The sequence below is a fragment of the Anas acuta genome, chromosome 4, assembly GCF_963932015.1.
Source record: "Anas acuta chromosome 4, bAnaAcu1.1, whole genome shotgun sequence".
Taxonomy (NCBI): domain Eukaryota; kingdom Metazoa; phylum Chordata; class Aves; order Anseriformes; family Anatidae; genus Anas; species Anas acuta.
In genome coordinates, this window is record NC_088982.1 from 69616053 (window position 1) to 69633400 (window position 17348).

The 17348-nt window shown below is 40.5% G+C and overlaps 1 protein-coding gene across 8 annotated transcripts in view; it reads left to right on the top strand.

The window, feature by feature from the left end:
* Nucleotides 1–5209: 5209 nt before the first annotated feature.
* BANK1 (B cell scaffold protein with ankyrin repeats 1) overlaps nucleotides 5210–17348 on the top strand; it is a 134943-nt gene continuing 122804 nt past the window's right edge. For 2 of the 8 annotated variants that reach the window (XM_068681824.1, XM_068681829.1), the window contains exon 1: nucleotides 5212–5431. In XM_068681824.1, coding sequence (XP_068537925.1) covers nucleotides 5398–5431 — 34 coding nt within the window. In that variant the 5' untranslated portion in view covers nucleotides 5212–5397. Of the gene's footprint in view, nucleotides 5432–5647; nucleotides 5847–17028; nucleotides 17050–17348 lie in introns of those variants that run through there. The other 6 variants (XM_068681826.1, XM_068681827.1, XM_068681830.1 and 3 more) reach the window with 6 other exon arrangements.

Here is a 17348-nt window from a genome sequence, read left to right on the forward strand (position 1 = left end):
TGTTCTAAGAAGCCTTTACAGTACTATAAGTGTGCCTTGAATGATTACATACAGTCCCCAACAAATCAAATGTCAGGACTGCATCACGTCACATGGCTACTGAGATGAGAACGATGCCAGCCCAGTCTCCCAGGCACATCCAAAGAGAAGTTGCTGCTGGCTGTTGGTTAGGGGCGTACATCACTTTCACGCTCGTTTCATTACAAACCCAGATATCTCCTGTTGCAACCCCAAACACTGAGGTAAAGAGCCTCATTAGCTCTAAATCACCAGACGCTGCCACAATCCTACAAAGCTGTCTTAAATTTGCCCTTCCCTGTTTGCAACACGTACACTCACTGTGTTTCAAGAACGCGGCTTAAGTATCCCCTTTATCTTCCAGACCATTCTTAATAAATGTTTTTTTTTTTTTTATAAAGGATGCAATCATTACTTCTGGGTGCCTCAAGCAGTCACTACTCTGCTAGACATACAGGCAGACGTTCTGACACTTTGAAAAGAACATACAAAGGAAAAAAGAGTAATATATATATATATATATATATATATATATCAAGGTATGTCCACAGACTTTGAGGAGAGTGAAGAAGGGATAAACTTGACTTTCATCAGCCAAAAATACAGCCCAAAGACACCGAGTAACCCAGGTGTAACACAACCAGCACATCTGCATCCAGTGAGGCTTTCAGTGAAGGGAATCAAAGGCAGTATTCTGCTCCTGGGGGTCTGAACCAGCTCGAACAACAATTTTTTGCCTTTCTGGTCATCGCTTTGCTCGTGGGTTGCAGATGGGGAATACAAACCAGCAGTTCATTTATGACCAAGCTTTTCTTATAATCCATCAGCCACTGCTTTGTCTATTTAATGGGATTTGAGTTGAAATCAATTCAATCTAATTTTTTCTAAGAACATCCTGTTGGGCACTGCATCAAATGATTTATTAGCAGTGTAGTTCTTCAAGACAGATTTTCAAATAAAGGCATAAAACAACCATGATGGCAGCATTAAAAATTCATATTTACCAGCAATTACCGTAAGACGCAGACAAGACACATCAGGTCTTACCTTTACAAGTATGTAAAAGTCGCCTGCTGCACGGCATTACGTTGTGGTGTTGACTTTCTTATGCTATAAGCTGCATTCGCACTTGCCTCTAATCACACCATGATAAATTCAGTTTGTTGCTACAAGACTTAAATGTCAAGCAACTTGTAGAATTTTAAGCAAAATGTTGAGGTTTAATGTTACCTGCACACGCATGCTAAAAGCTAAATCACAATAATAAAAACTGTGTTGCAGAGATGAGGAAAAAAGAAAAGAAAAAAAAAACTTTTAACAAATTTCATTCTTACTCTCAGTTGTATCCCTTCAGTGACTTTTTTTTAATCTACATGGGTGTTATAATGTATCTGAAGTGTCTTCAAAACTATATGAAACTCTTCTGTGACCACCAAGAACACTCCGGGAGGAAAGAGACTTTTTTAATATAACAACGAAATGAAGGATTGTTACAAATCATTCTTGTGACATACTGCCAGTGCTTTTATGTTTCAGGCCACCTATATTTATATTCACTTATATTTCATCTCTGTCGTTAACCAATTTAATCATAATGGTTCTAGAGGAAGACGCTATTCCATTTGCCTCACATGACCTGTTTTTCTCCTTAACTGATGGACATTGTGTACACCAACTTTTTCCTTTGGACTCACATGTTTCCTCCTACATTTGCTTTATTATTTTAGCAAGTATGAACTTAAGTAACAAAAGGATGTTCCCTAGCACTATTTTCTTGCTTCCTTGAAAGCTATCATACAAACTGATTAACACTTTCCTACTTCTTTGATATCTCTTCATAAGATTTAACCAATATTTAGAAATAACTCATGGACTTAGTTTCTCCTTTACTAAACAAGGAGAATAGACAGTCAGCTAAATCCATTTTAATCCCTACAGTAATATCTGATATCAAAATGAAGTATTCATGTGCACAAGTGGATACACTAACATAACTACAACAGGAATCTAAAAAACTCCACATAAATACAAGCTCCTACTAAGATGCAAAACCAAACCACATCAGCTGAAATGCAATACTCCCAACTGCTTACACCAGCTATTAGAGCAATACTGTCTGTACTGTAAGATACCCTAACGGTATTATCAGTGAAATTTACAATGAAAGCTGTGAGTAAATGAAGTGTTAATAATGAACTGTGAATAAATCTTTCAAGAGCACTTCAAGCTCTTTAACAGCTGAGAAGTTGTTCAAACCTTAGCAGACCTGTAGGAAACAAACACGGAATATATGCAGCAAGATATACTGGCAATGGACTGAACATCAATTATATCCAAACAAGAAGCCGCTATTCCATCAATAGCAGTATATTCACAAAGGGAAAAACAAAAACAGTATTAGCAAGAAATTAGCCTTAAGAAGATTACTGAGTAAGTAAAGCTAAAAAGCATTACAGAAACATATAATTATCCCCAAATGAGTGTTATAAATCTAGGATGTTTTGAGGGAAGGTTACACTTGAAGTAAATTTAATGAAATTGAAGTTCAAAATTCATATCGAGGGCACCCAGGCAACCTGAACACGACACTTGACATCATGCCAGTAGCATGTTTTTCATGTTTCAGCGTGGATTTTTTTTCCCTCTAAGATAGCATTGTTTCATGACAAGTGCTAAGCTTGCTTAATAATATAACTAGGTTTTCCTTGCTTAGAAATAGTGACCGTTCTTACATCTCCAGCACGAATGATAAATTCCTTGACTTTACGATATATACAAAGCATGGCCATTACCAAGTCAAAGAACTGGGGAAATCTGATTCATTTTCTGGGCTTGTAGAGAGGCCCTCAGCATGAGAGGCTTCACAGCAAACCTCAGTTGCCAGCAGGAGTCTCAGCTAGGAATATCCAGTCCACTTTACCTCTCACCTTCATGACCGGGCTGTCTGGAGTTGCAATGAGTCAAAGCCCAGCACCACGCTCCCCGTTACCCCTCTTAGGCTCATCGTTGTCTTACGGAGGCCAGAACCATGGTCTCAAAAACTGTGACGGCAGCAACAACACCCAGAAAAAGCTCAGCATTTAGACAACACTAATTTGGCACAGTGGCAAAGGCTCAAGCAGGTTCAACCAAAAGCACAGCATCACCATACCCAGCCCAACTGTTACCACGTAGGGGTTAAGGTGCCCATCCCCTGCCAAATGGGTCTGCGTTACACCAAGCAGCCCCTCTGAGAGCTGCGCAGTCCTCACAGAAGGCAACTTCTGCGTTATGTTCCCTCTCTACCTTCATTTTCTCAGCAACCTTTCCTGGCTGGACTGCTTCCAGCCTTACCCTGATCACCCTACACTTACTCATCCTTCTTGTTTCACCCCAGATGAGACCTCACCTTCAACCCATACCATTGCCAGCAACAACACATGCAACCTGCATTGAGTCCCACGAAGTCTCCCCGTGGAGCAGAGCTTCTTGCTTTGGATCTCAGCTGAAGGCTCACCTTTCTACCACCAGTAGAAGCCTGCCTGTTGATCGGGTTAAACTCTGAGGACAGCAAGTCCTTCCTTTTAGGACTAATTTCCACTCTGCAGGCTTATTTTTTTTCTCTCAAAATGGAAATAAGTGTACTATTGTAATTCCCTCAGCATTATGTACCCAATTTTTTTAGTCCCATTGTAGTCATGTTAGTGTATCTACCTATGCACACAAATACTTCATTTCGATATCAGATATTACTGTAGGAATTAAAATGGGTTTAATCAAGTGTCCATTTTTATTTATTTATTTATTTATTATGGTAATGACTGAGTGCCAAGTTCTCCTTCAGTTATTTTTATATTTAAATATATTCACACTTCTTTTCTTTTTTCCTTTTATGAAGTTTTCTTTCTATTGTGATGATCAGTGTCATGGCTCAGACTGCTAAAATATCCCAACCACATCCACCCTCATCATCTAACCCACCTTTTAGGAGCAGCAAGCAGCGCTGCCTTGGCAAAGCACTCAGATACCACATTTCTAAATGTTTGACCTTTGACGTATCTTTTCCTCCATTACCAGACATCTCCTTCCTATTCTTCCTGCTCCCAGCTCAGGAGCACTGACACTCTGGTGTTGTGTGTCCATAAATACAGTGCTGGAATGCAGTATTACCTAGACACCTGTCACTTAAATGAAACCTGAAGTGAAAAATGAGCAGAAAAGTACAACGAGAGGCATTCCAGGCTCATCCTGATGTACATCTACCCTGACAGGCCTGAAGTCCGGATTTTTCTTTTGCAAATGTAGCCAGAGGTTTCCTCTACATGGTAGGCCAGGACAGGCCAGAAGTTCACTGAAAGCGCCCACTCGTTAGCAAAAGCACACAGCGGAAAACAAACAAAACCCGCCAACCAACTAAAAAACAAATTCCTACCTGCATGATGACAGACACAGGAATAGCTCACGATGATTCAGTTTTTCAGATATTTCAGGTAGACCTGCGGACTGCAGCATGCAAAGGCTCTAAAGAAATAGTTCTTTAAGGCCAGCCTCCTGCAGATTTGTGGTTTGTGGTTGATTGCAAGCTGTGAAGGTTTTGCTGTGCTGAGGCATCTGCGAAGACTGCTCATGGATGTGAATTTTCCTTTCTCTAACTGCTTGAATTCACTCTGCTGCCTTTCCTTCAGTTCGGGCTGTGCTGAGCATTTATCTCCTATACTTTGGCCACCTGCATTCCTGAAACCACGACCAGGCAACTTCACCTTTGAAGATCTTTAAAACCTTTGACTAATTTCTCTGAGATCAGCCACTAGGCGTTACAGTTCTGGTGGGGCAGGGGAACGCAGAGGTTCAGGTGGGTGAGAAGGACATACCCACAGGTGAAGTGCAGTCAAAGCTTTGCTTTCTTTGAAAACCAATTTATTTATTTTTTTCTCCAGAAGGTATTTTCAGCTTTCCTGTAATCTCATTTTAGAGGCAGCTCCTCGTGGGTCTAGCCTTCATTTTCAACTTGAAGGACGCCGCGTTGATCAGTGGTTCCTGACTGAGCTTGAAGGTCAGCTCTCTCACAGGCTGCTTTTAAAATTTTTGATCTTCTCACATCAAAAAGTTAATAATCGTTAACCCAAAGAAGGCGTTCAACCCCCCTGGGCCAGAAACACCTTCCTGGGGCTGGGAAATCTCCATCCTCAGGGCATTTTCCACACAAGGCGGCATCCCCCCGGGGCGACAGGGAGCAGGTGGAGGAAGTTTCAGCGAGGGCTCCCCTCACGCTCCAACCACCGGGTGGAGCCTGGGGCGGCCCCACGCTTCCGGGCCGCCGGCGGCGACCTCAGCGGTCGGGGCAGCGTTTTGTGCCCCGAGGGAAAGAGACGGAGAAGGAGAGGAGGCGGCCACGGCGCCATGCGGCCCGCAGGTCGGGGCAGGGGCGGCTGGGGTCAGTGCCTGGCGATGGGCGGGCTCGGGGGGCACGAGGCTGCCTGGCTGCGGCCGCCATCTTGTGGCCGGGGGGCGAGGGGAGGCAGCGAGGGGCTGCCCGGTGAAACCGCGGGCATGAGGGGAGAGAAGAGTGTTTTTTTTTTTTTCTTTCTTTATTTCTTTCTTTGTTTGTTTTATTATTATTATTTTCTTTCCTTCTTTGCCCCGTGCAAAGGAGGGTGTAGCTGTGGGTTTCCCCCAGCGTCGTCCGTGAGGGCGCGGGCAGCTGCTGGCAGGGTGTGAAGGTGGCGGCTGTGGGGAGGTTCGTGTGGTAAAAGGCGCCCAGAGGCACCTGGTGTCCAAGTTTTCTGTGCTGTGCTGGCAAGCGGAGAGCTCATCCCTGATATTTCTGGAGAAAAGTGGGTGCAAAGTTGGTATGTAACCTGTTAATATGGCTAGTCCCTGTCAGTTTTTTCCCCTTTTGAATATTTCCAGTGATTGATGCTACTTCTATGCACTTTTCCTGACAAATTATGCAAAAGTCTTTTTTTGAGGAGGCTGCTCTTAGCACACAGGTGATTTTAGATAATTTTTCCTTGAAAATTCTCCTCAGTGTGCCCGTTATTGTCTTGCAGTACGTAACACAGCTTCTCTGACGAGCGGGAAGTCTAGCACTGAGAAGTTAGGAGGTGACAGAAAAAATGTTGTATGGGCACCCTTATTCTGTCCTACATGTATGGCCATGCTGAGATAGAGTCTTAAGTAGCTAACAGCGTGCTATATTATTAATTAAAAAATGATTACCCTTTTTCAGTCTCTCAGCAGTCACTACGGTATCTAGCCTTATAAAGCTGTACGGCAAATACCTGGTATGCTGTACACGGAAATATTAATTTCCTTATTTATGTTTTCAGTGGTTTCTCACATTATTTTCGTGCCTCAAAACTGCTGGCATATATTTTGTCACTCCCTGGGTAGATGACGGTGTGTTATCATTCCATTTACAAGTGGAAAAAGCTGATAAAAAGATCAAATGATTTACAAAAGTCACATGTAAACCAGTGGCAGGCCTGAACACAGGAATCGGGAGCCCCTGGCTCCCAGTTCCTCTGTTCGTTCTTCCCAGTCCTGTTTCCTTATTCACAGAAATGCTGTGAGCTTACTGCTCCCATTTTCTTCAGATAAATTTGCAAGGCTCAGCAACGCTTAAATCAAACCAGCGACAGCAAAGCTGGGCTCTCAGAGGGGAAATGAAAGATGTGTAGCCAGATGCCAGAGGTTTGGCCCGGTTGACTTGCTTGTGGCAGGGAGTTTGGCTTTATCTTTGCAAGTCAGGACTATATTTTATCCTAATTTTATGAATGAGGAATCAAGAAAGAGATCTAAAGGACTGTCTCTGCAAAAGTGACTCAGTACTTTGGTTTACTGTTCTGGCTCACCTTTTTAAATGAGTGCTTTAAATGTCAAGACAATTTCTTCAGAGTACCTTATATTTTGTATCATAATACCAAAGTAACTCTATTATTTATTAATTATAAAGTGCAACGTTCAAGTGATATTAGCAGCGCAAGGTGTTGCTACCTGCTATGCTTATTAAACAGATGAAAACACTAGGGAAGAAAGGTGAAGTGACTTTCCAACCTGTTATATAATAAGTCAGTTGTAGATAAAATATCAGAATTCAGGACTGCTTTGATTGCTCCTCAAAGCTGGCTGTAAAATGGATATGGTTGTTTTACTAGGATCTGGCCTTTGATAAATGGGATTTTCTATCTAGACTCTACTTGCAGCATCGCAAGCTTATTTTAAAGAAAAAAGTAGCATGCATGAGCAAAACTACATCTTTAATAGCATTTCTAAATATGCATTTTACTGTCCTAGTTATTAGGCAGTTATTTCTGTGTGGTAATGATCAGTTATATTCTGATAATCACACACACTTCCTTAGTGGTCGCTGTATATAAATGACAGTGTGCAATTGTGCATGACCTGGGGATGTACAGTTTAAGGTTTGGCTTTTGATGAATAAAGGCAGTCAGATCCTAGGTATGCATGTGAAATCACTGCAATAATTGCTGAGCAAATACAGCAGAGCACCACAGAGGCATGGCAGGTTTCCCAGCTGCTTGCAGCCGGTTCCACACATCGACACTGGCCGGGAGATAAGTAGCAGTAGGCTCAGGCAGCAGTGGGTATGGTGGATTTCTACTCTGCTGTCATTTGTCTCTTGTGTTTTTTTTTTTCATGTATTGCTCTGCACAAGCCTCATTCTCCACTTGGGACTGCCATACACAGACCTCTCCCTTGCAGCTTTACGACAGCACCAAAGCTTTTTTATCATCAGTTATTATCATCTTTTTATTTTTTTCTGATGGACTTACTGGCTGTGAGGTACAAGTTGCTTTGAGTGTGTTGCCCATGGCTTAGTCACACTTGAATCTGAAAACTCTTCAGAGTGCACCGTGGGTGAGACGGTCTTGTTGCTTGTCAGTATTTTGTAGGAAACCCTAGTCTGGAGGAACTTCTTCGTACAAATTCAGTTGAACATGCTGTACCTAGTCAAGGTAAAACATCCGTAATGCTTGATCCTTGATGACACCTGTCTTCACTTGAGATGAGAGGTACTGACAGGATAACTTGCTAGTGGCTGTGTCATGTTTGAGTTATCACTCCCTCCATACTCATGAAAATGAGTGGCACCACTGAGATCTGCACTCTTTATGTACCCAGTGTGAATTTCTGCGCCTCCAGGTGTTTCTGGGACAATATTTACATGACAAGGGAATCTAGAAGGTGAATAAACACAAATAATACTTGATTTTGGTTTTTCTCAAGAATTAGGGGTGGCCTCATTTGTAGTAGCCTTAAAGTTTTTTAAAGACCTGCACTTTTAGGGACAAAATAGTCCTCAGGCTATGACTCCCTTCAAAAATATAAGGGTCTAGTGGCAGAATTTTGAAGTAGACTTAGCAATCACATAATGTGAATTATTAACACTAATAACGTCTTAGCAATTTGAGTATCAAAGAAGCAAGTACTGGAGAAATTGCTGTCTTCCATTTACAGTCTTAATTAGAAAGGAAGTTCCTGTTTTTCTGTTGATGAAATATTTTGATATTTCTGCAGAGAGACGCAAATATAACGTTCAGATATTTTAAAGCTGAAATTTGACTCCTTAAAAGCTAGAAATTGAAATCTTTGCTGTGATAAAGGAGTTATTCTGACGTGTACTCCAGATGCAACATTACAGATGAGTCTGTCGGCTAGGAATTGGAATACAAAATTCTAAAAAGATACTGAATGAGGAAGAAGAAAAGCAGCTGCTGTTACGCTTCGATACTCAAGAACCTTGTGAATAACACACAGCAATTGTTGACCCTCAGAAGTGTTGGGTAGCTGATTCAGGTTCAAAAGTTGATCCTAACAAGATGTTTCCCTATGTGAATCCTCTCCAGCCTCCCTTCTCTTGCACACTGATTACTGAAGCTTACCTATAAGCAATTGACCACCCACATTTGAAAGAGCATATCACTGCTGCCACAGTAAAGGCGAGAGAAAGAGCAATTATCTCAGCTTCTGAAAAGAAGGTTTACGTCCAGGGACTGGAGAACTACTGTGTCACCGTTTCCTTTTCAGTGTCTCTCTTGGAGCTGATCTTTGAGCATTTATTTAGCTTCCATACCCTGTTATTGGCTTGTAGGGAGTAAAGAACATTTTACCTCCTCTAGAAGGCAATAAGCACGAGTGCCACAATGCGAACAGCAGCAATAGTTTGTGATATATAATTATATATTCCTGGGAGGTCCAGTCATTTCTGGCTATCATGAAGAAAATGAAGTTTCCCTGACCTCTTGTGTAAATTAAAATCAGGTAATTAAAATATGATCTGTAATAACAGCTAGGTTTTACTAAGTGTAAACGAAAGTTGTAGTAGGTTCAAAATAATATTTTAAATATCTAAGCATGCTGAAACTGCCTTGAAGGTAAGACAGAAATCACAAATATAATCTAAACATTAAATTGGTGTCTATGGCATGCAATAATTATTGATTATTATTTAGTGTCCATTGGCTCCCTGCATAGGAAGAAAGCAAGGCTTTGTGTTAACTCCTCAGAGTATAATTTATGCTATAACAGGGCTGACACTTAAGTAAACAGGTCTTAAGTACTCCCATCATTACTCTGTTTTTCAATGTTTGTGTGTGTTATTTAAATTAAATTAAGATAAGATTTATGTGATTGATATAGTTTAAGCCAAGCTGAGTTTGGAAAGCATGCTTTTGCTTTCACATCAGATGCTTAACAGATGTAAATGACTCGAAACTTTATCCAGATAAAGTAGCTACAGTTTGTGGTTGTGGTTCACTGCTTCTTGTCTTTGCTCAGCACCCTGAGCTTACATTTTATACAACCCATTGCCAACTGATAACTATTTGTTGTTGCTAAATATTAATTACAACAAACCTACAACAGTACGTCCAACTTAATCTTGAAATTCCTTTTAGAGGTCTTTTGTGAGTTTTCATTTATTGTAAGAACTACTCAGAGGTTTTGCCTAACTATAGTCTGTTTTGCCTGTCCCCCTTCAGTGACACCCAGCTAGATACTTTTCTCAGAGATCGGTCACCCAGGTGTGCTGACTGAGCGTTGAGAGAGCATTCAAAACCTGAAGAACGCAGCAGTGTGCGCTGTGAATAGAACAGGAAAGCAAACTTCCTTTTCCTTTCTTCTTGCTCATGAAGACAGTATCAGCATATATGGGAACCACAAGTAAATGGCAACTGTTAAACAAAATGCTACAGTTTCTCAAAAGCTCACAGTGCCAGGTGGTTGCCATTACTTTGGGGAGGTGAGCTTTGTTCTATCAACTTGGAGGGAAACAAAGTTTCTGTTTATTTCTGTATTGGTATGAGTTGCTTCTGCTGCCTATTTTTGAAATTGACTTGAACTTGGTCCTTAGTGCCATCTTATTTATAAGAGAAATGCTGGAAAATTATTGTTAATGTTCAGGGAGATGTAGAAAATGCATCAGACTTCTGTCAAATCAGACAAAAATTTGTACAAATAAACCTAAGTACAGGTCTCAAACTGTGTCAAGCAAATATAATGCAATTCCGAGAAGGGCAGAAAAAGTCAAGTACTCAGGGTGCTGTAATAGTGTGAAAAAAGCAGAGGGTATGTCTTTGCAGAGCGATTCTTTGCTGTGCAGATAGACCCAGCCTAAATCTAGAGAAAGAACATGGCAGTTCTAGCAACAGGAGCTCCCTCAGTGGGATGCTGCACAGGCTTGTGTTTTTTTCAGTGGTTATGGTAGCTCACTCAAACTTACTGTGGGATCTTGATGTTGAATGACTCATTTTAAGACTGTGATAATATTAAAAATAAAGGGAGGACAATGTCCTAAATTAAATGGCTTGTCTGAGATCACAGAAAACTAGGAAGGATGTCCAGCATATGAGTGCCTTAACGTTACATACTCCAAACTCGTGCCTCTAAGTAAGAAAAACAGGATGAAGGTGTTGTAATAGCAGTGAGATAGTAATGATTGCTTTTAACTGCAAAATCATTTCAAAGCCTGTCCAAGTTTCTGCAGTCTTTCTGAGCATCTGTGCAGAACTGGGCATGTGGCTGGCATGCAGCGTGTGATGCAGGGCTTAGCTTTCCTCTCCAGAGATGCTCTGTGAGGATGCCGAGGTCAGAGTGGAGATGGCTCCACAAGCACCCATTCTGCCTTCCCGGGGGCTGATGCAGCAGCACCTTTCTCGAAACAGATCTTAAGAGCAGTGGATTTTTCTTGGAAGGTGTCTTGAGCATATCCAGCTCTGTTGCTGTGCTACCCCATGATTTTATTGCTACAGTTCAGATCTGTGTTTAGATCGAGTACTGATTGATACAGCAATGTTTCAATGTGGTTATTGATAAGTACAATGTGATTGTTGGGAGGCAGAAACAAAACAAAAAAGCGAGTGGAATAAAATGGGTCAACTGGTAAAATTTCACTGGTTATTGGTTGGCATTTTAAATACTCCTTTGTGTCTGGTAAGTGTGACGTGCATGTGTTTGTGCAAAAAGTGTGCTTATGCTTAATTGCATCCTTTAGAAAAAGGGAATAGGGATTTTTAAGCATGTGTTTAAGGTCTAGTGACAATTTGTGTAAGGCTATGAAGTTGAAATGCAGCACCTTTGTCAAATTGCTTATTTTATACCCTTTTACCTACTACTGGGAAACTACTGGGAACTGCTTCCAGGGAGTTCCTGAATTTTGCAGATTTTCATAACTGAAAAAAGAATCGCGAGTATTTTCTGCTTTTCCACTTGAATGCCTTAGTAGAAGCTGATACTTCTTAATTCTTTCAGTTTGTAAGAAAACTTCTGCTGCCTTTGAAGTCCACAGCTCCTGGATACGTGTCTTGCTTTTCTCTTTGCTGCTGTGAAACATGCTCTCTAGCAGTCTCCAGGTTTTGCACATGACTGTGGGGTAAGGAATTTGGAAGGTGACTGTATTCGTAGGTCTAAGGTTCTCCATCTTAGTCTATTTAGCAAAACTTCTTAAAATCACTAGGAAAGCATGTATGTCGTCAGCTAGGAGACTTTTATGGCTGTTTTGTCTTTCTGCTGAAGTCCTACTGCAGCTTCTGTTCAGTTCACATTCTTAGTGGTTTTGGTTTGTTTTCGTTGGTTGGTTGTTTTTTGTTTTCCTTCTCTGGACAACGTCAGAGGTGGAAAGGGAAAGATGCTGCCTAAGTGTTGCCTTGATACCAAGTTAAGATGCCAGTAGATGATAGCGTAGCCATACCCAGGAGTGAAGACCTCATCCTAATCCCCTGCTTTAGACATATGATATTCACCAGGTAAGAGTCTTCATATAAGAAATAAAGATAGCATCCCCCTAAAAGACAACACCACCTCCTTTTGCCCCCCCAGCCTGACTGAGATGCTGTCAAGGCTCCAACGCACTCAAGTCTCTGTGAGAATACACGCACAGAGCCCTTGGTGCCTTGCTGTACTTTACCCTTCAAGTTTCTCAGTGTGGAAATGTGCCTGTGTTCAGTCTCTTGAACAAAGCAAGCTATTTTCCTGTCAGAATGTAATGAAGTAATGATATTTTCACTTGCCATTGATCATTATATTTTCTTCCAAATAATAAAAACACTGAACAGTACTTTTTTTAAGTTGTTGTCCACAGCACAGGGGGAATGTTAACACATGAGGAATGAATAACTGGAGGTTTTTTTTACTGTATTCAATGAAAAGGGTTTTTGTGTGTGTGTTTTCTTTCTTTTTTTTTATAATATAAGATGAGAAGTATGATTGAAATAGTGTTATTTATTTCCTAATGGCAGCCTTTGGAAAAACACAGAAAGATGTATTGAATAGTGTTTACAAATTGAACTTCTAAGAAATAGAACAATATATATGTTAAACATATTTTCATATGGTACACCCTTTTATTATTCATCCTTTTCATTTATTCATGAAACATTTACAATTTAAATAACTGAAGTGAAAAACTAATCGTCTGCCTGGAGTGAATCAAACCAGAACAATTTAGAGCAATTTGAGGATGGAAAATAAGAGCCCCCCTCTTAGGTAAAGCTGGTGTCTTGGCGAGGGGGGGGAAGGCTAAATACAGCACAGGCTTCAAAGCAGTTTAATGCTGAGGTGATAGTAGGCAGTAAAAAAAAAAAACAAGCAGCCACATCTATGCTGCTGGTCCTTGGATTTTAAGATTTGTATTTCAGAACTTGTTGTAGTTACTTGCTGTTTGATAAGCTATAATTTGTCTGAGTGACAGAAATCTGTTTTAATTAACAAACAATACGAACAGCAAGACAGGTATCTTCTGGTTTTGAATATCTTCCTTTTAACATATGATACATAATGAGAAACTGGTAGATATGCAGTATAAAATCCTTTGTGTGACCGTCTTATCTAAGGTTTTGTTACTAAGAATTTTTCCAAGTGTGTGCAATAGCATTCAAATCTGCTCTGACTGTAACAGCAGCCAGGAGTATGTGCTTGAGTTATGAGGATAGAAAATCCTCAGCGGGTGGCCAATGCAGCTAGCAGCCTAACAGTAGGCTTACGCCCCCCCAGAGCAGTTCTTCCCTTTACAAACTCAGTTTTGCTGAGCAACTGGAGGAGCTGGCTGAATCACATCTAATGTGGTTGCACCTTTACAGCTGACTTTTAAAAAACAAACAATAAAAAAGGAAAGAAAAAAAAAAAAGGTCCTCTGAAAAACAGCTGATTGATAATCATCAGTTTTAAAACACTGTTTCCTTGTTCAAGGGAACTGAAATAAGCGAGCATGTGATTTGAATTGAGACCTGCCTTTACTTCAAAGCAAGTCTCTTAGGCCTTTAAGGAAATAAGGAAACCAAATAGACCACACGAGTTTTTTATGGGTCCCTAAATGGTTTTAGCTATGTCCAGAACATCATTTCTAGCAACTTAATCTTAATTTTTAATGCCTGAAGATAATTTACATTTCAAATTTATCTGACTCTTAAATAGTGATTTTAAAAGGCAGGACTACATGAACAAAACATAATAAAGATCAAATCAAATAACAAAAAAAGTCTTGATTAGAAAAGATGTTTAATAGTATCTACAAAATCTAATAAAATGCATAACATTCAATAGCCCCCCTCCCCCTTTTTTGACTTTCTAGTCTGCTACTAGAGCATTTCAGGGACTTTTCAGTTTCTGTAGACCTCTTCCCTGTGAGAATGTAAGGCCAATGCCCAGCTAGGGCACGGCACAGTAGCTCCGTTTAATCAGTGAAGCCTTTTTGATACACACCATGGGAGGGAATTTTGCCAGTGATTTTTGATCCCAACTGGTTTGAAGGTTATCATACTTGCATTCTGTTTTTGTAACTTTGTAATCTTATCATCAAAACTTCCAGATTTGTTTCTCTCCTTTGTTAATTTTGTTCCCTGTTCAAGATTAACCATTTTAGAGGAGGCCAAATCTAATTTGGGCTTGAATGCATGAAACAGATTCTGCAGTAACTGAATCAGGGGAAAAATATTGTGTGTGAAAGTATAAGGCAGATCCTACATTTTTCATTTTGGAAAGAAGTGTTGTCTGCTCACAGGGTATGTTCAGGACAGAGGCATTTTAATTTTCTTGGAGCACTCTTGCCAAATTAGTGTCAGGTGGTTTTCTACAAAAGCTTAAAAACAGCTGTTTCATCGGCAAACTGGCAGCCTATATTTCAATACTGAAGAAGTTTAGGGAATTCATTAAAAAGGCAATCCATATTCCTGGATTTTAGCTTGCAAACAGATCACGTGTACCATAAATTTTGTACTCCCACATGCTACTAAGTCCATCCTGTTTATTGTGGATGACATATAATCATCATTATTAAATTTGTACACAGTCTCTTCTTTAAATCATGCCTTAACAACAGCCTAAAAAGGCAGAACCGTACTGTGAAGCTGTGACAGCAAACTCATTGGATTTAATGTTTCAGAGCCTTAAATGAAAAGCTAATCCTTTTTTATTGGAAATAAAGGCTTGAACGCTAACCGTATTTAAGATATTCTAGAAGTAAGTTGTACTATTTTATCTCTCACAATTACATCATATATGGCCATTGCAAAATTTAAATTGTACAAAAAAATATAAAAACTGTCTTCCAAACAGTTGGTTTTGCTTAGTTATACTGACAAGAGCAAAGTTTTAACACCCTACTAGTTAATGTAATGGTACTGATGATAGTTACGAATCTAAGTCTTTATTAAAGAAGTAGGATTCTTTAGATGAGTGTTCATAAACTTGAATTCCTCTCTTTTAAAAGCCGTATGTTTCCTCAGATTAATATCAGATCAATGAAACGTTTCACAAGAGATTTAAAGATGGTAATTTTTTCTGAAGATGAATCTTGGACATGTTTTCTTCCTGGATAATTCCATTCTTAGTGTAGTTTGCAAGCCCTATTCCCTGAATTTTCATGTCATAAGAAGCATTTAGTTCTGTGTTTTATTTGGTTGTAGCCCTAGACAGCCAACTTGGATACCTGCAAGTGAGTCAGATGCCACCCCAGCCAGCTGTGTGCACCAGCTACGACTCCAGTGGAAGTGGCTGTGTTCACAAGCATTGCTTGAGTCGTCTACTTTGGTACAAGTGTGGGAGTGGGAGCTCAGCTGCAGGTTTAGCACTGAGTGGCAGCAACCAAACCAGAGGGTGCTCTCAGGCCATACCGCTGCGGATGTCTGCGGTGGTAAGTAGTGCTCCCAACAGAAAGGGAGTTGTAGGTGTTAGGGACCTGGGAGCCACGCAGCTTACATTGACAGGGGGGTTATTTTGGACTCACTCCAGCCTAGTGCTGTGGCATTAGCAGGTGGAGCACGTTGGGTGTGATCCTGAAGCAGGTGTTCTGCTTTAGTTTAATCTGAGAGGGTTTTGTGCTCCTAGGCCAGTTGGTGAGACGAAGCAAAGCACGGTAAGTGAAGATAAATATTAACATAAACTCACTCTAAGCCATAGCTGTTGCTGCAAGTGGTAGTCATCCCTTCAGCTTAACTTCAGAAGCTTAGGTTTATCCTGTGCTTCATTCTCCTTTGTGTCAACAGATGCATTTATGCAACTGCAAGGCAAAGCAGGCTGGGGAGTTGATTGGGAGTGGTGAATAAGTTGCTGCAGTGTGTGGTAGAGATGTGAAGGGCTGCTGCTTTTGGTAGCTGTAAAAGTTGTGTGTGCCTTTGTGAAATTAGGAAAGTATCTGTAGCAAGTGAAAGATGAAGGATGGTCAGTGTAAAATTCAGAGGAGGGAATGTGAGGCTGCGTGCTATTTCACATCTGTACTAAACATGCAGCCAGGTATTGCTGAGCAGCTGGCGTGGGTAGTGTGTTAAACTGGTATGTTGAGTCTTAGATTAGATGTTACTGCCATACGAAGAAGAGGGATAGATCTGTAACAGCATCAAGCTGTTTTCTTTTGAGATTTTTTTTTCTAGATATTCAAGAGAAATATATATAAAAAAAAAAAAAAAGGTTATATATAGGTAGTTTTTTTAATTATAGATTTTGTAAAACCAAAAGAGGCTCAGTCCTGTCCTGTCCTATCCCTCTCGGCCTTCTGAGTTTTCCTATATTTGAACAACACAGACTGTCTGACTGTAATGAGTTATGGTTTAACTTGATCTCAGAAATGGTTCAAGAAGGATTTGTTTTCTTTTCTGTCCCTTCTAACTAGGCATGAAAGACAGTGTGCTTGAGAAGCTGAAACTACCAGTGAGATACTTTTCTTCCAATTTACGTAATGATATAGGCAGTTTGCTTGTTTCTGTTCCACACTGAGGATGCATGTCAATGACAGTGAAGTAAGGTGTGCATGTAAGGTATGCAAAATCCATTTACAAGAACCTGAACGTGCAGAACTTCCAACTGCTTCGCTTCCAGGAGGCAGCCCGTTTGGTCAAAGGCAGCAGTAAATTTGTTAAGTCTTTCTGTGAAGGCTGTCCCTTTTTGGGGAGGACCCAAAATTGAGAACTTCCCAACTGGGTCTTATTTTAGGACCAGTAAAAATTGAGAACTTGTATTTTGCAAGGGGAAAACACAATTGCATGTGTTAAACGTACGCCGAGGAGATAAGCTCGCTGGAAAATGTCTGTAGAATCTCAAGTAAGCTTTACCAGTATTTGGCACTGCAGCTAATTTTGCTGTACGGTGGAGGAATTGTGCAAAGGCAGGCTTGCACTCGTGTGACTGATTCAATTTCATTCTGTCTGATGGGCAGAAAAAAAAGTGCTTTGTTATATAGCTGATGTCTCGAATGTTTGTCTTAAGGCAATAGAGGGGAAGCTGAGGGAGGTTTAATATAGAGAAGTCCGCTTTCTATTGAGGTTGTTGCTGAACGTATCCGAAGTTGTTTAATTTGTCTTGGTCTAACTCACTGTTGGTTTTGTCGGTGCCCATTCTGT